This window comes from Ciconia boyciana, chromosome 4 (genome assembly GCF_034638445.1).
Source record: "Ciconia boyciana chromosome 4, ASM3463844v1, whole genome shotgun sequence".
NCBI classification, from domain to species: Eukaryota; Metazoa; Chordata; class Aves; order Ciconiiformes; family Ciconiidae; genus Ciconia; species Ciconia boyciana.
Window position 1 is genome coordinate 7082453 of NC_132937.1, and position 27929 is coordinate 7110381.

Below are 27929 nucleotides of genomic sequence, written 5' to 3' on the forward strand. Positions count from 1 at the left end.
AGAAAAAAAGATGGTTGAAGAAGTGTTCAATAATGCAATTGATTGTCTGTCAGATGAAGACAAAAAGCTTCCTCAGGTGAGTGGAGATTGTGAATAGGGGTAGCTGCTGCTCTCTTGTTTTCTGCAACTTTTGAGGCCGTGGGTCTTATGTAGTGGGTACAGAAATCATGAACTGGATATTCTCATTGATCTCCTTGGGATTTAATATCTCTTGCATTGCTCCTTGGCATTGTGAAATAGGACTCAGTGACTAGGATTCCTTCCAGTTGTGATTCCTGCAAATGACATATGCCAAAATTAACCATGGAGTTCCTACCCTGTGTTTTATTTTTTTCCAATTATGTTTTTAAGTAAACGTGAAGGCTTATAAAGAGATATATCCCAGTTAAAACTCTCTGGAAATAGTTCAAATGAGGATTCACTACACACTTTATTAGGTGTTGACTGCTGAGCCTTTCAGAAAGTTGAATTGATGCATCTGCATTCTAATTTACTGTATAATGACTAAGCATAGTGACTGTATCTCTACAGTAGAAAAATCCAAGCTTCTAAATGATCAGAATATTACAGGATTCAGTACTTCTGTAACAAATACTAAAACTATAGTTTCTTTCTTACTCCCTCTTTCCATTATTTATTTGTGTCCATAATTTCTTAATGTAGTGATCTTTATTGTGAGCATGGCAATTTCTCCTTGAAAAAAACAACCATTTAATTTTTGGCAATGCCTACTTGCTTCAGATTCAACATATCTGTTTTGTTTGTGAACTTGAGAAGAACTGAAAATAGGAATCCAATATATAAGGTGTTATGTGCTGGTTTTTTAGTAAGCTTATAACAGTGGCATTATATCCAAGTGATCTGGTTTGGTCGCTGTGGACAATGATATCTGAAAAGGTTATTCTCAGAATTAGGTTTGGGGTGATAACCAAGTGTTGATAGTTAGAATCATAGAATCATAGAATGCTTTGGATTGGAAGGGAGCTTTACAGGTCATCTAGTCCAACCCTCCTGCAAGAGCAGGGACATCTTTAACTAGATCAGGTTGCTCAGAGCCCACTCCAACCTGACCTTGAATGTTTCCAGGGATGGGGCCTCCACTACCCCTCTGGGCAACCTGTTCCAGTGCCTCACTGTAGGAGATCAGCACGCCGATAACCTTGACTTAATAAATACGTCTCTGAACTAAGATCATGGGCGAGGGACCAAGAGGAAAAAAGGGAACAAGGAAAGCAGAAGAAGGAACAAAAGAATGCAAAAGAAGGAACAACAAGATAACTATAAGCCAATGAAATGCTGCGTGATAAAAGTTACAGAGCCAATCAGATGGATAGAATAAGCACGTGCATTGCGCATGCTTCGCGTGAGCCAGTCGGGATAAGTATAAAAGAAGTGTCGTCAGGAAAATAAAGGGTCTCCCCCTACCACCAGCACCGGAGTCCGTGTCTCATTCCCTTCAAATGGTGACCCCGACGTGATTCGGAGAAAGCAGCGCTGCAAGTAGCGTCCGGAGGGAACCCCAGCTGAACGAATCAAGCCGGCGGCAGGACTGCGGCTTTAATCCCGGGACATCACCTTAAGAAACAGGTGAGCGGCTGGGCAGTGACCATGGGAGCTAATATATCAGCTGAGGAAGAGGCCATACTTAAGCTATTAATGCAGCTCCTAATAAAAAGAGGGGTGAAGTACGACCACTATAAGATAAAGTTATTACTGAAGTTTTTGCAAAAGCAAGGGGCTCCCTTTACAGTATCTGCGGTGTTTGATGTGAAAACGTGGGAATAGGCAGGGGAGAAGATTTGGGAGGCAGCGTCCAGGGGGGACACCACCGCCACTGAAGTTATGACCACCTGGCGTTTAGTAACCGAGACCCTGCGATCGTGGCAAGCAGAAAAGAAAGTGCAGAATGCAGTCGCTCAGGCGGCACAAGCAGGGGATAGTGAACCGATTGCGAGCAAGCCCCAGGAAAAAGACGTTCTTATAGACTTGGGGGAGCCACCCCCTCCCGCCCTCCCCCCGTTGAAGCCCCCCCCGCGCGTCCGATACATGCATCAGAAGCACAACCCACGCCAATAGCAGAACAGGCTTTCAACCCCCGAGATCGGTGGGAGCGACTCCGTAGGGAGGCACTGAAGGATGGGGAAGCTGCGGGGCTTGTGTTTCCGGTGTGCGTACAAGACAATGGGCCGAATGAGTGGACCCCCTTCCAGTGGGAACTAATTAAGGAATTGAGAAAGACTGTCACTGTGTACGGCTTAAACGCACCATTCACTCAGTCATTGTTAGAGAATGTTATGACAGGACATTTGCTAACCCCGTATGACTCACGGCAAGTGGCCGCAATGATTTTAATGCCAGCCCAGCGATTGTTTTGGGAGCAAAAATTGAAAGAATCCTGCGAGGTGGCAGCCCTGAGTAATCTTGGGCGGCAAGATGGCGATCCCCTTGCCGGGGCGGGAATTCCCCAGTTGATGGGCACCGACCCTTTGCTGGATCCTCGATTGCAAGCTAGATTGGATCCGAATGTTCTCCGACAGTCCGCGGCATTAGCTTTCCAGACTATGCTGCGGTTGCCCGAAGTTGGAAAGCCAGAACAATCGTTTACTAGTATACGACAGGGGCTCCAAGAGCCGTATATGCAATTCATTGATAGACTGAGGGATGCGCTAGATAAACAAATTGAGAATCGTGAGGCGAAGGAAGCCCTAATGCTGAAACTAGCAGTAGAAAATGCAAATACAGACTGCAAAAAGTTATTGCAAGCACTGCCTGTTAACTCTACGTTAGTACAGATGATCGAAGCGTGCAATCGAGTTGGATCTATTGAACATCACACTGCTGCGTTGGCCGGGGCGTTTGCTGCTGCCCTCAATATCGGGCGGGGTGCTGTTGGAGACAAGCGATGTTATCGGTGCCATGCCGTAGGGCATCTAGCTGCTAACTGCCCGCAGCGAGGGTCAGCTGTTGGCCGGGGCGCTGGTTCTAATCCTCCTACCTTATGTCCACGATGCGGAAAGGGACGGCACTGGGCCAACCGGTGTCGTTCACGATACAATGCGGAAGGACAACCTCTGCCGACGCGGCAGGGAAGCGGAGCGCGGGGCGGGGACGCGCGATGACACAAGTTCCGCCGCCCCTCGGGCCGGAAGGGCGGTCCACGCTGGACTTCCGACCAAAGGCAATGATGGCCGGAAGTTCGACACCGGCTGCAGCGACAACAACGCCGCAGACATCGTCACCGTGGACACCCTCTCCGCCAAGACCAGAGGGAGTGCCGGACTGGATGTCGCCATGGTAACGGATTTTACCCTTTGGGGACCCCATGTTCAAAAGATTCCACTAAATGTAAAGGGGCCCTTAGGGCAAGGGTATAGCGCACTTTTGTTGGGCAGATCTAGCACCACCTTGACGGGCCTGTTCGTTTTGCCAGGAGTTATTGATGCGGATTTTAAAGGACAGATTCAAGCCATGGTCTGGACCCCTCTCCTCCAGTGTTTATACCGAGAAAAACTAGAATTGCCCAGCTCATCCTGTTTAAGGCCATAGTTCCACAGGCTGAGAACTGCGAACGATGTGAGGCAGGGTTTGGATCAACCGGTCCTCCTGCAATTTTTTGGGCCACGCAGATTGCCGCCGCTAGGCCTATGCTTACCGTGACGCTGTATAATCCCCACACAAGCCCTGCTTGTATTCAGCTGCCGGTTCTCATAGACACAGGGGCAGATGTTACCGTGCTAGCCTTGAAAGATTGGCCGCGCAGTTGGCCACCGGCCACCCCCACAGAAGGATTAGTTGGCATTGGTGGCACTTCACATACCTTTCAAAGTATTAACTTGCTTAGCATTAAAACTCAAGAAGGATCCACATTCACCGTACGCCCGTACGTAACTAATTTACCCATGAGTCTATTGGGGAGGGACGTGATGGCACAAGGCGGCTTTACCCTGAATTGTCCCGGAAATTTTCGGTAGCGGCCATTGATGAGCGACCGTCAATGAAACTAACCTGGAAAAAGGAGACGCCCGTTTGGGTAGATCAATGGCCGCTCCCCAGAGAAAAGGTCGCTGCACTTCAGGAGTTGGTCGCAGAGCAACTCCAACAGGGGCACATCACACCTACGACCAGTCCCTGGAATTCTCCGGTATTTGTTATCAAAAGAAAAAGCGGAAAATGGCGACTGTTGCATGATTTGAGACAAATAAACGAAGTAATGGAAGAAATGGGGTCACTCCAGCCCGGATTACCTTCACCGACCATGATACCCCGAAATTGGGACATAGTAGTTATAGACTTGAAAGACTGCTTTTTTACAATCCCCTTGCACCCTGCAGATGCACCTCGTTTTGCATTTTCAGTGCCTAAAGTAAATCGAGGCGAACCAATGGATAGGTATCATTGGACTGTCCTACCTCAAGGTATGAAAAATTCTCCAACAATCTGTCAGGCATATGTGGCCGAAGCCATACACCCTGTGCGACTCAGATTTCCAGGAATGTATATTTATCACTATATGGATGATATTTTGCTTGCTAGCCCTACGAACAACCAAGTGCAAGAGGCGTTACCTGTTCTAAGGAGCGCGTTGCAAAACCGAGGCCTCCAGATTGCGCCCGAAAAGATCCAAATGGAGGCACCCTGGAAATATCTTGGGTGGAAAATATTACAACAAACCATTCAACCTCAGAATGTGGCCATTTCTACAGACATCAAAACATTGAATGACGTACAAAAACTATTGGGCAATATAAATTGGATCAGAACACAATGTGGTATAGACAATGCAACATTAGCACCATTGTTCGAGTTATTAAAAGGGGACACTGATCTTAATTCTCCACGACAATGGACCACAGCGGCGAAAGATGCACTGAGAACAGTGAATGAAAGACTCTCCCTGCAGCAATGTCACTGACGAGTTGAAAATCTACCCGTGCAGTTATACCTTTGTAATTGAGAACAACAACCTTTAGCAATTATTGGACAATGGGAGACCCAGGAAAGAGACCCCCTTATAGTGTTAGAATGGGTGTTTTTGCCGTATCAACCTACAAAGACTCTTGTTACTCGCATTGAGCTGTTTGCTGCCCTAATCAAAAGAGGCAGAGAACGAATTGTCCAAATGACTGGGGAAGAACCTGGACTTATTGTCCTTCCAGTTGTAAAAAATTACCTAAATTGGTGTTTGCAAAATAGCCTGGAACTTCAAATAGCTTTAGCAGGGTTTGATGGGCAAATGGATACTCATCACCCCCCTCATAAAATGTTTACCTTTTATAATAATGTAAAAATCAAAAATAGGCCACTATATCAGTGGCAACCCATTACGGGCACCACAGTATTTACTGATGGGTCAGGGAAGACAGGAAAAGCGGTAATTACATGGAAAGAAAAAGGTCAATGGCAACATCAAATAGAACGAATTGAGGGTTCACCTCAGTTAGTTGAGTTGCACGCCATTACTATGGCCTTTAGAAAATGGCCTTTGACTCCTTTAAATATTGTATCAGACTCGCAGTATGCTGTAGGAGTAGTCCAGCGCATTGAAAGAGCGCAGTTAAAACGTACCAAAAGAAGCTCTGTTTTTGAAATTTAAGGAATTATTATTTTTAATAGAGCAGAGAAGACATCCCTATTCTGTGATTCACATTAGAAGCCACACAAACTTACCAGGGTTTTTGACAGAAGGAAATGCACGAGCTGACTACCTAACAAATATGGCATTACACACTCCTGTACCACACACACTTACCCAAGCTCAGTTGTCACACCAATTTTTCCACCAATCTGCCAAAGTTTTAGCAAAGCAATTCGTGATATCTGTGGGGGATGCAAAACTCATAGTTCAAACGTGCCCAGACTGTCAACAACAACCATCTGGACCATCTTTTATGACAAACCCTAGAGGTTTTTTTTCTCTTCAACTCTGGCAGACTGATGTGACCCACATACCTGAGTTTGGTCGACATAAATATGTTCACGTGTCCATCGATACCTACTCTCATGCGGTATAGGCTACCGCAATGATGGGCGAAAACAGTCGACATGTCCAAGGCCACTTCCGTGCTGCTTTTGCGGCGCTCGGTATTCCGAGGGAGATAAAAACAGACAATGGCCCTGCATACGTTAGTCACGCGACGCGCAGGTTTTTCCACACATGGGGCATCAGCCATAAGACAGGCATACCCCATTCCCCCACAGGACAAGCTATTATAGAGCGCACACACCGCACCTTGAAAACTCTTTTACAAAAACAAAAAAAGGGGGAAGCTCAGGAATCGCCGCAAAACAGGTTGGGGAAAGCTCTGTATGTAATGAACCATCTATCGTTACCTTTTCAACATGAAGATATTCCACCTATAGTTAAGCATTATAAGGCAATGGAATCAGGGTTAACACCAATATTGCGGGAGAAAGCAATGGTAATGATGAAAAATCTAAATACAGGGTGCTGGGAGGGACCGTATCAATTAATAACCTGGGGTCGAGGATACGCTTGTGTCTCCACAGGTCAAGGGCCCCGATGGGTACCAGCACGGGGAGTTCGACCTTGGTTAGAAGCATAATCCTCCTTAGCATCATCATCGGGCTCAGCGAGCCATGGGTCTCCATCCAACCCCGAAACAACATATGGGTAACGCTCGCCAACAGGATAGGGCAGGAATTTTTTTTGATTTGTGGCGATAGAGCATGGTAAGGTATCCCTTCTCATATATCTGGAGGGCTTTGTACCCTAGGATGCCTTACCTTGATAACACCAAAAAAAAAAAAAAAAAAAAAAGAAATTGTTGCAATGCTTGCAAAAAATGATAAGTAAAGCGATGCAATCAGTCTGGCTCATAGAAACAAAAAAAAAGGAGGGGAAATATAGAAGATCAGTACGCCGATGACCTTGACTTAATAAACACGTCTCTGAACTAAGGTTGTGGGCGAGGGACCAAGAGGAAAAAAGAGAACAAAAGAACGCAAAAGAAGGAACAAGATAACTATAAACCAATGAAATGCTGCGTGATAAAAGTTACAGAGCAACCAATAATGATCCTTTGCTTTTGATAGAATGGGTGTCTTTAGCGCGAATGCTGAATCAAACTGCTTTTTGTGTATCTAGGGAACAACCGGAACAACCATTCCATGCATGTCTTGTAGGATTGCCTATAGACGAGGTAGGGTTAATACAAAAAGAAGCAAGTGGAGTGCTAACTGCAGATAAATGTAATTCTACCACCAGTAATGTTAACGCCTGCTTTGCGGATTGAGATAAGTGGGTGGCTTAAATCATTATTAAAAACTGGGTTATTGGTTATCGGTATATTTTTATGTATCTTGTTGCTTTTACCCTGTTTATTGTCACGTGTCCAAGGAATGCTGCAGAAAATGGTGTAAAAAATAAAAAAAATGTTGTTGAAAAACAAAAAGGGGGAATTGAGGAGGAATTAGGCATAGCAGGAGTGAAAGGGTTAACAAGATTGAAGTACTGAGAGTTTGGGTTATGCCTGAGGGAAGGAGGCTGTGTGTCAGGAGTAGGAGTGGATGGGATTGGAGAGAGATAGGCGAGCGCGTGATTTTTTGTTGTGAAGAAAGGAGCTGCAAAGTTGCAAAAAGATAGCCAATTGTATTAGCTGAAGGAACGCATGAAGGACGCGTGAACAAGACATATAAACCAATAAGAGTTCTCTCAGTAGCGCATGTACAAACAATTAGAAAGTATATAAGCCATGTAATAGTTCAATAAAGGGTCTTCGATTTAACACCAGCACTGGAGTCCGTATCTCATTCCCTTCAGAGAGCTATGAAACTTTTTATTAAATTGGCTTGCTTTGTGTATGCCAAACTCTCTTAAGCGAGGAGCGCTGTGTTATGTAGCCAGAAGCCTGGCTGTGACCTGGCTGATAAGCCTGTGAAACAGCACAGTTACAAGACTCTGTGCATAAAATAGAAAAAAATAGTTTAAGTACAGTTTTTCATCTCTCCACTTAAGACTGAATCAGAAATGTCTTTCCATTTTGCTGTTTCTTCTTGACAAAGAGGTGGGTGGGATTTGTTTTAAGCCTCTGCTACTTGACTCCTTGCAGAAACCACCTGCGCAGGGGAGGACCTTGCCAAAGGCACCCTGTTCTAGGAGTCCACGGGACTGTCAGCGTCAATTGTCAAGTCCCTTCAGTCTGGACCTGCTAGAAGCCTTTAAAAGTTGAAGGCAACGGTGCCACTCTTTAAATGAGATATTGTATTGTGTTTGTGTGGCAAGATTTTGGTAGCGGGGGGGGCGGCAGGGGTGGCTTCTGTGAGAAGCTGCTAGAAGCTTCCCCCATGTCCGATAGAGCCAGTGCCAGTCGGCTCCAAGACAGACCTGCTGCTGGCCAAGGCTGAGCCAATCGGGGGCAGTGGTAGTGCCTCTGGGATAACATATTTAAGAAGGGGGAAAAACTGTTGCGCAACGGCAGCCGGAGGAGAGGAGTGAGAATATGTGAGAGACGCAACTATGCAGACACCAAGGTCAGTGAAGAAGGAAGGGAGGAGGTGCTCCAGGCACCAGAGCAGAGATTCCCCTGCAGCCTGTGGTGAAGACCATGGTGAGGCAGGCTGTCCCCTGCAGCCCATGGAGGTCCACAGTGGAGGAGATATCCACCTGCAGCCTGTGGAGGACCCCACGCCAGAGCAGGTAGATGTGCCCTGAAGGAGGCTGTGACCCCATGGAAAGCCTGTGCTGGAGCAGGCTCCTGGAGGACCTGTGACCCTGTGGAGAGAGGAGCCCATGCTGGAGCAGGTTTGCTGGCAGGACTTGTGACCCTGTGGGGGACCCACACTGGAGCAGTCTGTTCCTAAAGAACTGCACCCCATGGAAAGGACCCACACTGGAGCAGTTTGTGAAGAACTGCAGCCCATGGGAAGGACTCATGTTGGAGAAGTTCGTGGAGGGCTGTCTCCCATGGGAGGGACCCCATGCTGGAGCAGGGAAACAGTGTGAGGAGGAAGGATCGGCAGAGACAATGTGTGATGAACTGACCGCAACCTCCCCTTCCCCATCCCCCTGCGCTGCTTGGGGGGAGGAGGTAGAGAAATCGGGAGTGAAGTTGAGCCTGAGAAGAAGGGAGTGGTGGGAGGAAGGTGTTTTAAGATTTGGTTTTATTTCTCATTATGCTACTCTGACTTTTGATTGGCAATAAATTAAATTAATTTCCCCACGTCCAGTCTGTTTTGCCCGTGATGGTAATTGGTGAGTGATCTCTCTCTGTCCTTATCTCGATGCATGATCCTTTCATTATAATTTTTCTCTCCCTCTGTCCAGCTGAAGAGGGGAGTGATAGAGTGGCTTGGTGGGCACCTGGTGTCCAGTCAGGGTCAACCCACCACAGATATCCAAGTATGAAGCTATTCCTACAAATATCAGATGTGGTGTCATCTTTTGAGGTTGGCTGGCTAATGAACTGCCTTCCTGCCTTTCCCCCTACCCTTCAATGATAGACGGTAGTGGTCTGTATGAATTGGTACATTTAACAAACATGTATACATGGTATAAACATCTAGATATGAGTATTTAACTACTGCCTCTTGATGGTGACCAAATGCAACTCATCAGTTTGAGTGATTAATGTGTCATTTATTCTCATATGCATATTGTGACTTTCAGACAAGTAATTTTTAAAATTGATAATATTTTACAGTGTTTTGTTCTGGTATTTATCAAGATGATGAAACAAATATGCTGCTTTAAAGGACACTTTATTTCTGGCTTTGAGGATGTGTTCACTTGCTGTTCAAGCTTCAGTTAAAGGACTAGCAGTTACTACCTGATGTTGAGATCAACTTAATGCCGAAATAGGATAGCTGCTGAGTAGTGAAGTCTGTGCTGTTTGTCAAAAGCTGTTGTCAGACATGAGCAATTGCTGTTTTGCCTAGGTAGCTTCCTTGAAGAAAAAGCATGGGGATGTTTGCACTTTACTAGTTCACTTGTGTAAGATAACTTAATATCACTGTAGACTGAGTGTTGCAAATGAAAAACAATGAAACATCTACTCTCTTCTCTTCCAGACTATTGTTTTACTCTGGCCATTCTTCGTTCTCCATGTACTGCATGCTCTTCCTAGCAGTAAGTATGCTCTTTCCATCTACATAGCAACAAAGTCTGTTAGTTATCTAGTACAAAATTAAAACATTTACTTGGCTGCTTTGTGCAAGGGACACTTCTTTTGTAGGATGTTTGTCTGAGATAAGTGGATTTGTAAGATAAGGCCACAAATACTGCAACAAGAAGTAGCAGAATTATATTCAAGATGCCTAAAAATATTTATATGGTAGTTGGCTTGTGTCTTGTCCCAAACAAACGTGTTGACAGTAGGTTTGGAAAATACGCTGCTACTTAAATTTGGTTATATTAAAAGTATTGCAAGCCATAAATAATAATAATAAAAAGATATGTCTCACTTAATGAAACATAAAAAACTTACTTAAAAAAACCCAAACACACAAAAACCCCAACAACTAAAAAAGACCTGACACCTCACGCCCGCCCCCCCCCCCAAGACAGCATGGCTTAACTTAGCTCCTTTAACTAGAAGGGTACAAATGTCTTTAACAAATATCATGTTAAGAGAGTTAAACAGTAAGTGATTTATTGGAGATTAGTTTGTTATTCAGTAAACTTTTTAATGAGTAGCCAGAACCTTGGTTGGAGGAGGAGGTGTTCTTCATCTATTCCTGCACCCCAGTTTCTTGTCTTGTCTACGACAAGGTGAACCCACCTAATGGATGAGGGGAAGGCTGTGGATGTTGTCTGTCTAGACTTCAGTAAAGCCTTTGACACAGTTTCCCACGGCATTCTCCTGGAGAAACTGGCTGCTCATGGCTTGGACGGGTGTACTCTTCGCTGGGTAAAGAACTGGCTGGATGGCCGGGCCCAAAGAGTGGTGGTGAATGGAGTTTACTCCAGTTGGCAGCCGGTCACAAGTGGTGTTCCCCAGGGCTCAGTATTGGGGCCAGTCCTGTTTAATATCTTTATCAATGATTTGGATGAGGGGATCGAGTGCACCCTCAGTAAGTTTGCAGATGACACCAAGTTGTGCGGGAGTGTTGATCTGCTTGAGGGTAGGAAGGCTCTACAGAGGGACCTGGACAGGCTGGATCGATGGGCTGGGGCCAATTGTATGAGGTTCAACAAGGCTAAGTGCCAGGACCTGCACTTGGGCCACAACAACCCCATGCAATGCTACAGGCTTGGGGAAGAGTGGCTGGAAAGCTGCCAGGCAGAGAAGGACCTGGGGGTGTTGTTGACAGCCGCCTGAATATGAGCCAGCAGTGTGCCCAAGTGGCCAAGAAAGCCAATGGCATCCTGGCTTGTATCAAAAATAGTGTGGCCAGCAGGACTAGGGAAGTGATTGTGCCCCTGTACTCAGCACTGGTGAGGCCGCACCTCGAATACTGTGTTGAGTTTTGGGCCCCTCACTACAAGAGAGATATTGAGGTGCTGGAGTGTGTCCAGAGAAGGGCAATGAAGCTGGTGAAGGGTCTAGAGCATAAGTCTTATGAGGAGTGGCTGGGGGAACTGGGGTTGTTTAGCCTGGAGAAAAGGAGGCTTAGGGGAGACCTGAAAGGAGTCTTTCCAACCTGAAAGGAGGTTGTAGAGAGGTGGGGGTCAGTCTCTTCTCCCAGGTAACAAGTGATAGGATGAGAGGAAGTGGCCTCAAGTTGTGCCGGGGAGGTTTAGACTGGATATTAGGAAATTTTACTTCACTGAAAGGGTTATCAAGCATTGGAACAGGCTGCCCAGGGAAGTGGTTGAGTCACCATCCCTGGAGGTATTTAAAAGACGTTTGGATGAGGTGCTTATGGACATGGTGTAGGGGTGGTCTTAGTAGTGTTAGGTATACGGTTGGACTCGATGATCTTAAAGGTCTTTTCCAACCTATACGATTCTGTGATTCTGGCTGAGCTATTGCCCAGTACAAATAATAAGAGGCTTTGTGGAGATTAGACTTGTACTTCTGTTCTGAAACTGTTGGAAGGCCTTCAGAAGGACATGTGAAGAAGGTTAACTCCTGTGCAGGATGTTTTTTCCTTGCTGATTAACACAGCATTACTGCATACCAACCTTTGCATTGAATGTGGTCTTTTAAAAAAAAACAACCAAACAAAACCAAACCAACCAAACAAAAAAACCCAGATGTCTTCAAGCAGACAGCTACTGCAGGGGAAGGTTAGGGAAAACTGCTTTCTAACCCTCCCACATGGCAAGGCAGAGTACTGCCACTGGCTCTAAACCAAACCAGTGGCACTTGATGACCTGTTTGTTAACTGAACTCTGATGCTGGCTTCATCTGTGTCGTGGTTTAGCCCCAGCTGGCAACTAAGCACCACACAGCCGCTCTCTCACTCCCCCCCCCGGTGGGATGGGGGAGAGAATCGGAAGAGCAAAAGTAAGAAAACTCGTGGGTTAAGAACAGTTTAATAATTGGAACAAAATAATAATAATAATGAATTATAATGAGAAGGAATACAATGAGAGAGAGAAAGAGGAACAAAACCCAAGGGAGGGGAAAAAAAGGGGAAAGGAAAAAAAATTAATAAAATAAAATAAAATTATACAACCGCTCACCACCCGCCGACCGACGCCCAGCCAGTCCCCGAGCAGCGATCGCAACCCCCCGGCCAACTCCCCCAGTTTATATACTGGGCATGACATCATATGGTATGGAATAGCCCTTTGGTCAGTTTGGATCAACTATCCTGGCTGTGCCCCCTCCCATTTCTTGGGCACCTGGCAGAGCATGGGAAGCTGGGGAGAAAGAAAAAAAAAAAGGTCCTTGACCAATGTAAATACCGCTTAGCGACAGCCAAAACATCAGCGTGTTCTCAATATCATTCTCATACTAAAATCCAAAGCACCGCACTATACCAGCTACTAGGAAGAAAATTAACTCTATCCCAGCCGAAACCAGGACAGTCTGCTCTTTGCACACTTACTCCAGCTGCAGACTGAGTCATGAGCAGGACAGAATCGTTAACATGTGTCATTACTCATAGGCAGTATTAATCATAACCAGACATGCTGGTTTCTGGAGAGACTGAAGGACTCTGCCACACGTGCATACTGCAGAAAGCATACTCTTAAATGTTACTTGCTGAACACGTGTACTGTGTCAGGGTATGCATTTCAAAAATGAGGGAACATTTTGGGGGAATCAAAGGGGAAATGATCTTTGCCACAGACAGCACAAACACTGCAACTGTGAAATGGGAGATGCTTGAAGTATGTGGTTTAAATCAAGCCACCTTGCAAAATACTAGGCAAAGTAGTGAAATACTTATGCAGCTTCAGTTACTTAAAGCAGAATTGCTGAATTACAAACCAGTTAAACTGTAGCTTTATTTTCTGTTCTGTGCACTTGCACATGATGGATTAAAAATGAACGTGACGTGGTTCATCAGTATTTTCAAATGTTTTGGATGCTTTGACTTGTGAACAGCTACAGCAATATCTATAGAGTAATAATCCTTCAGGGTCTGATTTCCTACTTAGTGGGGTGTCGTGGTTTAGCCCCAGCTGGCACCTAAGCACCACGCAGCCACTCGCTCACTCCCCCCTGGTGGGATGGGGGAGAGAATCGGAAGAGTAAAAGTAAGAAAACTCGAGGGTTGAGATAAAGACAGTTTAATAGGGAAAGCAAAAGCCGCGCACGCAAGCAAAGCAAAACAAGGAATTCATTCGCTACTTCCCATGGGCAGGCAGGTGTTCAGCCATCTCCAGGAAAGCAGGGCTCCATCATGCGTAGTGGTTACTTGGGAAGACAAACACCATCACTCCTAATGTCCCCCCCTTCCTTCTTCTTCCCCAGCTTTATATACTGAGCATGACGTCATGTGGTATGGAATAGCCCTTTGGTCAGTTTGGATCAACTATCCTGGCTGTGTCCCCTCCCAGCTTCTTGTGCACCTGGCAGAGCATGGGAAGCTGAAAAGTCCTTGACTGGTGCAGCAACAACTAAAACATCTCTGTATTATCAACACTGTTTCCAGCACAAATCCAAAACATAGCCCCATACCAGCCACTATAAAGAAAATTAACTCTATCTCAGCTGAAACCAGGACATGGGGTGTCACTGATTCTTTATGCTTTGAATGAGGATTGATTTAAGGAGGAAGCTCTTCTTGTAGCTATGTTAGACTGATATAAAAATCTTTGGAAAAAAAGATTCTTCAATATTGAGAGAACTCAAAATGCTGCAGCCTGAGTTGAAGTCTTGTAGTTTAAAATGTTTTTTTTCTTACTTAATAGGTAGTTTCTTTTACAAAATCTCTTATAAGTGCTTGTTTTTGGCAATACATGAGTGGGCTTTAGAAACATCTCTGCAGTCATCTGTGTGATCCCTACCAAGGAATGGTTTCGTGCGAGAGGTTAGCAGGGGATCCAACTGGAAGCAAGTACAGGAACAGGCATGCAATGTGCTATGTATCGACAGTGGTGACTTCTGCTGGTTACAGGTGCGCAGTACTTTGCAGGAAGCACTGTTTAAACCTTCAGTAACATGAGAAATTCCATGAGTCTCAGTGGGAACTGTGGTATCAGAGTTCTGACTGTATGGCTTCTCTGGTATTGGGAGAAAAAAACTGCAGTTTTGAACATACTCCTGTGCTGCATGTCCCATCTCATAGTGAGGGCAGGGTACATGGAAACACCCAGCAGCTCAGGCTTTATACTTAATGTGAAGGAAATAGTTGGCAAAAATTGTAAGCTGTAGGTGCTGCTGCGTGGGTGTGATGTGGTGGTTTGTGTTTTGTGTGGGTTTTTTTGTGGTTTGGTTGGGTTTTTTGGTTTTGTTTTTTTAGGTTTGTTTGGTTTTTGTTTGGTTGGGGGGGGTTGTTTTGTTTGTTTTGTTTTGGTGTGGTGTTTTTTTTTTTTTTTTTAAATTCTCTTAGGAATGTTGTGACTTCAATGTCTTCATATTCTGGGGGCTTCATTACCTGGGAAGCAGGGTTTTTAACTAGATGGTCTCTCATTTCCTTGCTTCAGGAACATATAGAAGAAAATGTGTGATTTAGTTCAGAAGGAAGGGAAGGATAGAAGCTGAAAAGTTTAAAATTCCAAATTGAAAAGTCATATTTCTTTAGTTCTTCCTAAATGTAAATTATGTAAGAATATCATGCTACATGAACTGTTCAAAAGGAATAGTCTAAGCAAGCACATATATGGGAATTTGGAACATTTCTCCTTAGTTTGTCTTTTGGTTTGTGGGACAGGATTGGAGAGCAGAACTTAACTTTAGGAATAGAAATACTTGGTATGTAATTTGGGCTCATGTCTTTCTGGGAGGACATAAATAACTTTTGCTCCCCAGCATTTACAGTTACTTAATATTACCTTTAAGTTCCTTGCATGAACAGTGTTCATCTTCTATGCATGTAGCAGTCAAGCTTAAAGGTTATCTAAATAAAAGGAATGAGTCTTTGATACCATATCAACTTACGTACTTCCATAATTGATAGCTTCATTAAGCTAGTCCCTGCTTAAAGCCTTTTAAGGAAAACTATAATGAATCTACATTTTTGTTATCATGTTTGTATTGTCAATGTGTTCGTGTGCAAAATCTCTATTCAAACTGGTCTTGTGTAGCTTGCTGTATGTGACTATCTGGCATTAAAACAGAAGTAAGGACAGTGCCTACTGCGACTTGGACTGTGGCACCTGCCATTGAGAAAGGAAGTTTGCTCATTTGCAGAGTAAGGAGAAGAATGCATTAATTCTGTTTCATAAAACATTTACCTAACAAGTTCTAAGAGAATGATAATACAGAGGAAATGTATGGGTTTTGAGTAATTTCAGGAAATGTTAAATAGCTTATCTAATCTGCCTACTTAAATAAGCAGTAGTGTATATCACTTATAATTCTTATAGCATAGAGATCACTGCTGTATTTTTAACTGGATGTTATGTTGCCATGTACTTGTCAAAAAGCTGTTGTGTCTAGCTGGACCAGGTTAAGGCCTGGGTTTTCAGCCTACTTCTAGGCTAGACTTCTGGTTTCTTCTAGTTACTAACTTATCGGTATATGGAATGAGTGAAACCATGGAAAAATCTGCTTGCAGACTGTCAAGCCAGGAAGTTGTGGTGGAGAACGTATTTTGAGATTGATTTGGCAGAGCTAGATGGGTCAGTTTGGGTCCAGACTGAGCTGTTATCTCTGGGAAGCTGAATAACAGCTTCATGTGGAAACTAGAGGGAGTTTGAGCAGCAACAGCGTGTGGGAACCCAGTGAATTAATAACAGATGCTGGATCCCAAAAAGTCTCTGTCGTCCCTTCCCCCTGCTTCTCCTTTTCTTTCATAGTTAAACAGTTGGCATGATCTCTCCTATACCAACAAAACCATTTTATCTTGGCTTAGAGAATGGGAGGATGAGTGTAATTGAACACCTGTTCTAGCAATGTCCATGCAACCAAACTAGCACCCTTCCCCAAGAGTGGGAGATAATCATAATTTTTTGCTTCGACTTTTTTTTTTAAATTCTCTCTGAAAGCTATTATAAATTAATGTTAAATGCGCGTGCTCTGTCTTCAGTAGCTAGAATGACCCCACTGCAACTGTTGCAGCTGGCAGAAATGAGTGCAGCTCTGAGGATCAGGTTGCTGTAATGGAGACAGTCTTGGCTGTAGCTGGCCTGGGCACTTCCTTGCCTGCACCTAACCTGGAATGAGGAACTGGACTGCAGAAACCTGGCCAAGCTGCCCTGCTATTCTGGGGATGACAATGTGTTTGTGTTGCTTCGACTTGGGATGAAAGGGGATGATGAGTCTCTGCACCATGTAACTTGAGTTGCTCTCAAGCTCTCCCAAAGTTCATTGGGAAAGAACATTTTGTGTGCCCAAGGAAATGAGGAATTACAGAAGAGAATGTGAAGGTGACTGGTATTTCAGTGACCTGGGCTGACAGCCTGCTCCTTTTGCAGAGAGGACATAGGCTAAACACAAGTGAAAGTGGGGTTTAGTCTGCTTTTTTGTACTCGTGCTCCTAAATGTGCCAATCAAGCTTTGCTCTTGAAACCTCTTACTTTAATTGTTTATGTTGCAATTGGAGGTTGAGTGAAACAGTACCCAAATAAGAGCCTAGGAGCCTTTAACACAGTATTCTAGGTATGTCTGTTTGCATGGCAATATTTCTTTACTTTCCCAAGTGCTACTTACTAGAGCTACAGAACAGTCCCTAATGTGTTCCTGCCCACATGAAAGTTGAGGACTACCTAGTCTTCAAAATCTAATGAAAAGACATTTCTTACTGAAAATGTTTTGTTTGGCTGTAGCTTTGGGCAGTACCAAGCATCTTACTTGAAGCAGAGATGGAAAAAAATAAAGGATAACTGGTCATGCTGTGAGGCTGAAATATGGAGACGCTTGTGCTTCTCCTACTTGTATGTGCTCTTAGTATTCTTTTAATATTGGTATTTAGACGTTTTAATAGTAAGCAAAAAAAGAAAAATGACTTCTCTGTAGTGTGCTTGGGAATTATGGCTGTCAGTACTGATGAGATTATTGTGAATTGGCTCCTGTAGGACTGAGCTGAAAGCAATACCTTGCAGTGCTTATGTTCTTCTAGTGAAGGTTTCTATAACTTGGTAGATACAACAGAAAAATGTGTTCCTTCAAGTAGAAGGAACACATTTAGTTTTTTCCTTATCAGAAAATGGCCAAGTGTAAGCATTCATAGTGGAATAAAATATTATTATTGTTTATCCTGCTTTATGGTAAAATGATGTCAATAAACAATTATTTCTGCAATGTACAGCCAAGTTGAGGCTGGAGGATTAAAAGCCCTGAAAACTATTGCTTGTCCAGTAGGAAATGTCTGTACAGAATAGATTGATTGTATTTTGATAGTGAATTGAGAGTTTTGCTATTAACCTAGTAAAAGACAGGATTTTTTTTTCCCATTGCATAGGAGGCAGCTCTCGCACATCAATTGCGTTTTGACTGCAGCTATCTTGGAGACCAGGCTAGTACATATTCTGCCTTTTCTCCCTAGTCTGGCTATTTTTTCCCCTTAATTCATCTGTCCAACGGATCAGTTCCCTGTACCAGCTCACCATAGGGCTATTCAAACATCAGAGCTGGCACAGGGGAGTCAGCAGGAGTACATGGTGAGAGTGTAAAAGGGATAGACTATCCCTTTGAACAGCAGCCCAGATAAGCCTCCACCTTAGAGTAACTGCAGACCTATATCCTTTTCCTTCACTGGAAGGGGAAAAATGATTTCTGAAATGTTGCCTCTTTCTCATTTGTTTTCTGCCCACTCAAAGTAAAACTAAAGAGCAGATAATATTGCAGATATATCAGGGATCATAAATATGTAATTTTTTAAGAAAAGGAGGAGATACCATTAAAAAGGTGAAATAAATCTCTAAGTCTGTATTGTGGTTTTAAGAACCCCAACTCATGAGTGACTTATGAATTCTGCTACATCTCTGGTGCTGTTAATAGAGTTTTCTGTTTGGATGTGAGCCTATTGTGTTTAAAATTACATGGGAGATAGGCATTATTCATATTAACATCAAGCTTCACATCAAACAGACTGCACGTTGATTTCTGGTTTGCAGGCAGCGTCTTGCTGGTTGATGCCTAGAGCTCTGTGTTTATTAATATATACGGTGCTACAGGTATAAAATGAGCTGTTGCATTTGTATGTAATATTTGCATAAACACAAGCTCGTGTGTGATAGTTATGCTATTTCTCAGCACACCTTGTGGCTGTTGGCCATTGTTTTGTACTGAGAATTGCAATTTTTATTCAGTTTCCTGGATTTCTTAAACTTCTGTGAATTCCAGGGTTTGTGCTAGCTGAAATATGATTTAATAGCTTTTATACAAAGCTATTTGAATAATAGCTTTTATACAAATTAGCTTTTATACAAAGGAATCTCTAAAGTTTCCTGTAACATGCAGAAAGGGAAGAGCTATTTTGCAAACCTTCACAGAAGAAGTAGAAAGCTTGGAAGATCTGTGAAGGGGCCTCTCTTCTTCCCTGTTGCCTAGTGTGAACAGGGCGAGGTGTCTTTGTACTACTGCGTTGTTGAGCAGGAATGGAACAGGGAGATGGCAGATCATCCATCTGTCTAAACATTCGCTTTCTGTTGCTTCATAGCATTATGCAAGAATTCAGGGTGAATGTGTTGTCTCAGCTCTTCCATTCTTATCCATAGATATCCATAGAAATAGAACTTTCTTATCCTACAAATGTGCCTGGATTCTCAGCCATTATTCTTATCTCCAGGTCTCCTGGAGATTTTTTTGACCCATCTCTTACCATATTAATTACTTTGAGGCTGGTTCTTTTTATTTTTTGAAAGTCTGAAGACTTTCAAACACTGGTGCCTCCTGCACTTTCCCTTCTTCCTTCCACCCCTTCCTTATTAACAAAACAAACCCAAAACACATTACCTCCATATCCCCTCCCTCCACTCCAGAAATCCCAAAGCCAACCACATACATGTGTACACACTTGAGGTGGCTTATGCATTACTGTTTCAGAGCTGCTTGGTTTGGGAAAAATCCTTATGGTGGATTTCTGCAGCACTGACTACTGTTTGCGGCTCTTGGGACTTTTTGGGTCAGCTGACTTGCTTCAAAGTATAAGCTTTTCTAACTGTAGCCAATAATGGATCCAGATACTAATTATAACTGCAGTAGAATCTTGTGCCTGTTAAAAGAGCAAACCAGTAATCCCATAGGGCTTTTTCTTAATGCTCAGGGTAGAGATCATGAAACCAAAGTTAGACATGGCTAAAGGTAAATGCTAAGCCTATTTACTTGCTCTCTCCCAAAGTTTGTATTGACTACTATGGTCTCTCAAAGAAAGGCTTATTTCATAAGAGAACTGACCTTCTGCACCTTTCTTTCTCCTCCAGACTCTGACCTCTTGTACTCAAATTCAGAAGTGTTCTGATCTCCCCATGTCATGGGGGAGTTCTCTCTAGGAAAACAATATTCTTTCTCGGGGGAAAATAGGTACACTTCCAAAGAGAAACTGTTCTTCTGTTCCTTAGGACAGAATAGGACACCTGTAGGAAATGGGATTATCAAGGCCTTTTGATATCAGGAAACATAAAATCCTATTAAAGAAAACAATTTTTGACAGTGACAGAAAAAAAATCAATAGGTATAAGTAAAACTCTTCCTGGGTGGGGGAAAACCCCCCAACACACTCTTTTTCAAGGAAATTCTCTTGAAGCTGCATGGTTACAACTCCAGAAGTCCGTCTAGGAAATAGAAGTCCCTGTACTTTAAAATTAGGTGGGCAGGTGTGTGTATATGTATATTAATACTGCTTTGGTGGAAGAGCAAATATTTGAAAGCTATGCTAGAAATGTTAAGAGTAGCAAATAATTCTCCAGTTGCAGAGACCCTTCCATTCATGTTTGTGGCTTCTTGCAAGAAGCCACAAAGTAGCTGTAAGTTTCTCTTCATTCCTGTGTGTATTTTTAGAAATGAAGTACTAGACCACAGATTAAGAAGAAATTTGTGTTCAGGATGTGTGTGGTATAGAGAACACTTTAATTATAGAATCACAGAATCATATAGGTTGGAAAAGACCTTTAAGATCATCAATTCCTACCATTAACCAAACACTACCAAGACCACCACTACACCATGTCCATAAGCACCTCATCCAAACGTCTTTTAAATACCTCCAGGGATGGTGACTCAACCACTTCCCTGGGCAGCCTGTTCCAATGCTTGACAACCCTTTTGGTGAAGAAATTTTTCCTAATATCCAGTCTAAACCTCCCCTGGCGCAACTTGAGGTATTATAGAGTAAGCATTAGCTGGGGGGGTGGGGGGGGGGAATTGTAGATTATTTAATCCTATTACAAGAAAGTTGCTATGAAATCTATTTTTGCACTTTAAAAAGAAAGAAAAAACATGAGGATGGAGGAGTGAAGAGAAATAGATCATAGCTGAATGATATTACTGAAAGATCAGACAGGTGCTCAGAAACAGGATAGCAGGGAAGATAGCATGGTCAAATAACTGTCATTGATTGTCAATGTGCTCCTGCATATTGCTACCAGAACAGCTTTGGATGCTCATACTGTGTTCATAGGCTCACAAATATATTTCTCAGCAACAAGTGAAATGCTGGTAAGGGGTATTATGGTGCTATTAACCAGATGATGTTTCCTAAAGTTCCTGCTGCTTCTGTAGATGAAAAGTTTTAGTTGTAAAGTTTATTCCTTTCTAGTAAAGAGACTTGGGTGGGGAGACAGGCAGGGATTTGGTTCACTTTCCCTTTTTAATGCCTGTGTTGTAAATTACTTCAAAGAGGAGCAAAATCGGGCTCAAAAAACAGAGGCATGCTGCATGTATAGGGAGGGGTTCTGTAAACAGTCTGAAGTCATTGCCCTCTGTTAGTCAACAGGGTCAAAATAATAATAAGTGTTAATGCAGCATAACACCAGGACATCTCTATATTGTGCATATAATGTTATATAACAAGGACTCTTTGGGCATATTTCTGGTATCAACCTTGGTTTATATTTAATGGAATTATAAGGCAAAAGCTCCTTCCTTTCTTTGGCTGCTTTATTTTCCTGTGTGGTACTACTGGCTTGTTTCAGCTCAGCTATGTTGCTGCTGTTTTTCTAAGAGTGAGTCGTGGTAGTAGGAAGAATCTTTCCAGGGGAGCATGACTGCCTGAGCCTATTAAAAGCAATGTCAGTTTCAAGTTACTTGTTTAAAAATAACATGGAATTTGCCATTGCAGCAGCTGGTTAATAAGAAATTACTCTCAATTGAACAAGCAATATCAGAAAAAATTTCAGAGGTAGCAGCTGTTCTTCTGGTTAAACACAGCAGTGATCAGTCACTGACAACTTATCTGTGGTGTGATTTCTCACCCTTCTCAGACCTAGTTTTAGAACAATATAAATCCATCTGTTGGTAGAAGGTGCAAGAAGGGCTTTGGGGATTTCCTGTATAGCTACTGGAGTTGATGGTGTGCAAATCTGCAAGAAGCACCTAGAATTGATAAAGCCTGTAGCCAACTGCATGTGTTCTGCAGGTGATAAAGCAGCTCCAGATCTTCTCTGTGACTAGAGATTACTCTTTTAGTACAGAAATTAAATCTTCATGTAGATGTTAAATCCAAGTTTCTTGTTTGCTGCTTTGTCAGGCAGAAAGATGAGAAATTTGTCCTGCATACATGCTGCTTAAGGGAGATTCAAAGACTATTTTATTGGTCATTTGGTGTTGGGGGCTGGCATTTTTCCAAGCTTGCTTTTTGTGAGGTTTGCCTCATCTTCTTTCTCTGTTCAGAAGTAAACCTGGTTTCCCACCTATCTGCAGTTGCATAACACTTTTTCTTTCTAATATGACTGTACATCTTTGCCAACTACCAGAAATGCTTACATGGAAAAAACTTTATTACAGCAAGGTATTTTTAGCTGTCTTCAGCAGAATTTAGTGGGAATAGGGAAAGGGGAAAGAACAGCCAGTATTGAATAATCAGCCAGCTCTTTGTAGGCTACCAGCTCCTTGGACCCACCTCCGCTCTATCTGGTACTCAGGTAGTGTTCTGGTCTACTGTTCGTAAATCCAGAAGTAGTATTAATATAAGACCATTAAAACACCTTTTGTTAAAAGAACTGTGTGACAGCTAATTTTTGAAGTGGCTAAACACTATTTTTCCCTTTTTCCCTAGTGGTGAAACTAAGGTCCCCAGAAATATGCAGAGTGCCTACTACTCAAGGGGAAAAAATTATTTTTCAGTTCAGGCTTAGCTGTAGCTTCTCCAGAGCCTGATTTCACCCTGACCTTGCTATTACAGAGAACCAGTTATGGATAGGGTTAATCTTTTTGACGCTCCATTTATAGCTGAAAAAGCATGCCAAAATTATGATGCAAGTTACTTGGAGAAACCAACCAAACATTCCCAAAATGTTTAACTTTGGAAAGTAGCACCTTTGCACAGTGTATGCTCTATGCCTGTATTTACATTGTAAATGTTAATGCTTCTAAAAGGGAGCCATGGCTTTTGAAGTTGGAGGGATTTACAGTTTAGTATGCTGTCTTAGTGCCTGAAGCCTGTGTTTTAGTTAGTTTCTATGATTTTGCAAGACTGTCAATTAAGGTTTTGTACTAGACCTGAAGTTCCTAGATGGTACTGAAAAGATATACTTGAAATGTTTAATAATTTCCAACCGTATGGTTCTTCTCTGTAAATACGGTAACTATGGTGCCTTTTTTGGTGACAGGATCAAGTTCCAGAACAAATTCAATTATGTTTACAGGGTGCACTTGGAGAAGCTCCTCTTATTGCTGAAATAAGAGGTCTCTGTCCTAGACAGAACAGAGGAGACAAAAGGAAGGTCTTAGATTAGATGGGAAAGTAATGGAGTTAAATTTTATGGTTTTATAGAATGAATTTGAGATGACGCATCAAGAGCATAGATATACACAACATAAATACAGCTGAGGGGAGAGGAAAAAGGATGGGAATTGCATGCATCCACTTGCTTACCAGAGTGGTAACGTAATTAATATGCAGCTAGAAAGGACTAGGAATAGAGTTCAGTGAAACACACCAGTGACAACTGAAGAATGTGATCCTAGATAATATCAATTATTATACTCAAGTTAGCTGTGACAATTACAGCTGGAATATTATGCTAAAAGTTGATAATACTAAAGGTAACTGGAATTGAGAATAAAGCTAAAAACTTGTCAGCTCTATGTATGCTATATGTCAACTTTATTATACTCAAGATGTATATTTATTATACTCAAGATGTGTATATATATATACTCAACTTTATTATACTCAAGTCTTCCTGCTCAGAGCAAGATGGGGCTCCCTATATTTAGAGGACTGTACATTTGGACAGTTGCCAGCTATTCTTTGTATAAGACAGATTTACCTGTAGTCAATGTAGGAGTAAAATGCTGCGTTGATTTCCATTGGATTCTTTCTAAGCCTTAAATGGCTCTGTTATTACCAGTATCTTTATCTTCAAAATAGTAATATGTCACATTGTCACAAATACAGCAAGTTTTTCTGTATCATAACAATATGATAGTGTTGTGTAGTTTTATATAAAACAAAGATCAACATTGACTATCAAACTCTGCCTTAGCATACTTGAGAGCATAGCACTTGAAATCAGTGCTGAGACATAATAATGTCCACAAATGTTCCAGCTCAACTGTTTGAACAGACCCAAGACAATTTTAACTGATAACTGCTTCTGTATTTACTGCATTTTATAACAATTTTTCTTTTCCTCTTAGCTTTACCTTCAGACCAGAATGAAAGGAGACTGGGCAAGACTTGTACGTCCTACTCTACAATTTGGTCTTATTGCTGCATCCATCTATGTGGGTCTCTTGAGTGTTTCTGATTACAAACATCATTGGAGTGATGTTTTAACAGGACTCATTCAGGGAGCAGTGGTAGCTGTGCTCATTGTAAGTAATTCCTGAGGTGGTGTGTGTGTTGGTTTTTAAATGCTGCTTTTATAAACAGCACCTTAGAATTGCAGGCTGTGTCCAGAGGAAAGCAGACCTGTCTTCCTGATGCTCTGAAAATTGCTGGAGAGGGGCAAAACTCCTTGAACTGGGTGTAGCAATAGTACTATGGCTAGTGAGGCAGACTCTGGGCCAATGATGAGATAAGAGGCTGTTTTAGCTGTTAGACAACATGAAATTGTCCCTGCCCGAGAGCTTTTCAAATAACTGAGATGGAAATGGCCAACTACAAAAACATGTGGGCCTCTATATATAACCATACCTTTTGTTTCTAGCCAAATTCTAAATCCCAAGTATAATGGCAGAGAACTGTGTACAAGGTAAGCAGGGCAAAAAAAGGCCTCTAAGAATAAGGACAGAGCATGAAAGAGTTTCCTGCTGGCAGCTTCTACAGCCTCTTGTTAAGTTTTTTCAGTCTGATGGGAAATTAAAGCCCTTTACCGCTTCTTGTGTGCATTTTGAGTGCTAAAAGGGTGTTCACAATAACCAGCATGGGATGCTTAGCTGTACTGATGAGTGAAAGGCTATCCTAAGGAACAGGAAATCAGCTAAACTTGAAGCTGCAGGCCTGGTTAACTTAGTGGCAGCCAAGCAGTTGTGCTGGCTGCCACCAGAGTGTGCCATGGATAAATCTTCATGGGAAGGGACAGATCAAGGAAGAGACACTTCTGGTTCAGAGACATAAACTAATTGAGGTCATGCTGAAGAATTTGGTTACCAAGAACTGAGGCTCACCTGGAAGAATCACCTCCAAAATAATGCTTTCTCAGCTGAAAGTCAGAAGGGTATGGTTTGTTGGTTTTTTTTCAAGATAAAGCATGCTTTTTTTTTTTTTTAAGAATGTTGTTAGAATTAATTTAGAAAAACAAATCTCGGAGCAGGTTTGGGAAACCATACAAACTGCATTAGCTGTTATTAAATGTCTGTGTTGACTAAAACATAATCCTACCCCTTGTTTTGGTACAATCTCAATTTCTAAGAAAAGGAGTGCAGGGAATGAGAAGTATCAGGGATAGAAGAGACAAGGGTACTTTTTATTAGGAAAATAAGTTTAGTGAAAGGGGTTGGTGATTAAGAGGATGTCTTACTGAGGCTTGGTAATCCAAGAATGACTAGAAAGTGGTATTACAGTGAAGAAAGAGTTGAAAGTTGAGGAAATAAATAATAAAAAAACAAACACCCCCCCACGCCCCCCCCAACACCCCAAGAAAAAAAACAACCCCAAAACAAGAAAACAAAAACAAACCCTTAGCTGAAAGAACTGAAGTGTTCACCTCCAGAAACAGAAAGGTGAGGTAAGAGCATGCTGGAAAAGCAATAGGAAATGGAGCACTAAACTGAATTGAGAGAATTCACAGAATCACAGAATCATATAGGTTGGAAAAGACCTTTAAGATCATCGAGTCCAACCGTAAACCTAACACTACCAGGACCACCATGTCCCTAAGCACCTCATCCAAATGTCTTTTAAATACCTCCAGGGATGGTGACTCAACCACTTCCCTGGGCAGCCTGTTCCAATGCTTGATAACCCTTTCAGTGAAGTAAAATTTCCTAATATCCAGTCTAAATCTCCCCTGGCGCAACTTGAGGCCATTTCCTCTCCTCCTATCACTTGTTACCTGGGAGAAGAGACCGACCCCCACCTCTCTACAACCTCCTTTCAGGTAGTTGTAGAGAGCGATAAGGTCTCCCCTCAGCCTCCTTTTCTCCAGGCTGAACAACCCCAGTTCCCTCAGCCGCTCCTCATAAGACTTCTGCTCTAGACCCTTCACCAGCTTCGTTGCCCTTCTCTGGACATGCTCCAGCACCTCAATGTCTCTCTTGTAGTGAGGGGCCCAAAACTCAACACAGTATTCAAGGTGTGGCCTCACCAGTGCTGAGTACAGGGGCACGATCACTTCCCTAGTCCTGCTGGCCACGCTATTTCTGATACAAGCCAGGATGCCATTGGCTTTCTTGGCCACCTGAGCACACTGCTGACTCATATTCAGGCGGCTGTCAACCAACACGCCCAGGTCCTTCTCTGCTGGGCAGCTTTCCAGCCACTCTTCCCCAAGCCTGTAGCATTGCATGGGGTTGTTGTGGCCCAAGTGCAGGACCTGGCACTTAGCCTTGTTGAACCTCATACAATTGGCCCCAGCCCATCGATCCAGCCTGTCCAGGTCCCTCTGTAGAGCCTTCCTCCCCTCAAGCAGATCAACACTCCCGCACAACTTGGTGTCATCTGCAAACTTACTGAGGGTGCACTCGATCCCCTCATCCAAATCATTGATAAAGATATTAAATAATTCAGCATTTAACTGGAAATTGAAACTCACCTAGTGTGTAGCTGAAGCCACATGCTGGGTAATCAGCCCTCAGTGTGGAACATGGTTTCTTCAGTCTCCCTAAACTGTGTTCTGCAGTTTTCAGATTTGCAGTAGGAGGGAAAGAGGTGATGTAGGAAGGGAAGGCTCATGAGAGAAGGCTTCTCATTTATTGTACTTCATGCAGCACTGTACCTAGCACCTCTACTAGTATGACTTGGTGAAGCGTGGGGGGGGGGAGAGAGCAAGCTGCAGAATTGGATCAATGGACCTGTCTTACAGTCAGTAGCTGTGAAAGAAGCGAGGTGGTATGTTTAAAAGAATGCAGGAAAGGATACTCTACAGTAGAGTTGGTCTTGCAGCTCTAGGGGCTGTGATTGAGACACGTGTATCAGGGAGGGAGCTGCTGTGAGCCTTGCCGTGGTGAGGAGTCCAAGTTTGGTTTAACCAGCTTTTAAAGAAATGCAAGTGAGAGTGACACTCAAGAGAATACTAGTGACTAACCACTGAAACTTCTTGCTCAGCTAAAGCACAAGCTCTCATGTCCTGTTCTACATAAATTACAGAATAAATTTAACCATACATACCAATTGGGTCCTCAGCAAGCATTTCTTGTTCCTTCATTTAGTTGTTCAAACTATGGCTATTGTAATGAAGCAGTGCCTGATAAGGCATATAGAGCAGTTAGCACGCAAGCCTTGAATTTGGTTTAAACCATCAGTGGCTAAGTGGTCAATGGGGGAGTTAATAGCTGGAGAAAAAGCTATTGAAAGAACAGATGGCAGAATTTGATATGAAACTTTCTAGCAATTTTCTAATGTTCTAATCTGTTTAAGGAATTTACCTTCTGCAAAAGCATTTATCCGTTGTTTCAAAGATTTACAAGTGCAGGACCTTAACGCTAATTTGTTCACTTAGGCTGTGTATGTGTCTGATTCTTCAAAGTGAGAGGATATACATTTCAACCAAAAGAAGATTCCTATACCAACCCTATGTGAGACTCCAACAAACGGAAACCATTTTGACAGTAATCATCAACCATGAAGAATGACCCACCTCATGTGTCTTGCTCTGCAAAAGGAAAAAAATTCACAACTCTAACTATGTAATATAAGTAAAAGCC

General features: G+C 42.8%; 1 protein-coding gene across 4 annotated transcripts; it reads left to right on the forward strand.

Moving 5' to 3' along the window:
- On the forward strand, window positions 1-27929 carry LOC140650582 (phospholipid phosphatase 1-like). 4 transcript variants are annotated; one of them, XM_072859102.1, is made up of 4 exons: window positions 1-76; window positions 10027-10084; window positions 24261-24437; window positions 27725-27929. In XM_072859102.1, the coding sequence occupies exons 1-4, from the start codon at window positions 33-35 to the stop codon at window positions 27752-27754; spliced, it is 309 nt and encodes a 102-aa protein (XP_072715203.1). In that variant the 5' UTR covers window positions 1-32; the 3' UTR covers window positions 27755-27929. The 4 variants fall into 4 exon arrangements, with proteins under 4 accessions (XP_072715203.1, XP_072715200.1, XP_072715202.1 ...); XM_072859099.1 differs by lacking the exon at window positions 1-76 and adding an exon at window positions 2352-3294; XM_072859101.1 differs by lacking the exons at window positions 1-76; window positions 24261-24437 and adding an exon at window positions 2352-3294.

Coding starts and splice junctions, on each gene's coding strand:
- LOC140650582 (XM_072859099.1), top strand. CDS start 3,055: ATGCGGAAGGACAACCTCTGCCGACGCGGCAGGGAAGCGGAGCGCGGG. Junction 3,295..10,026: donor CCGGACTGGATGTCGCCATG/GTAACGGATTTT, acceptor CTTCTCTTCCAG/ACTATTGTTTTACTCTGGCC. Junction 10,085..24,260: donor ACTGCATGCTCTTCCTAGCA/GTAAGTATGCTC, acceptor TTTTCCTCTTAG/CTTTACCTTCAGACCAGAAT.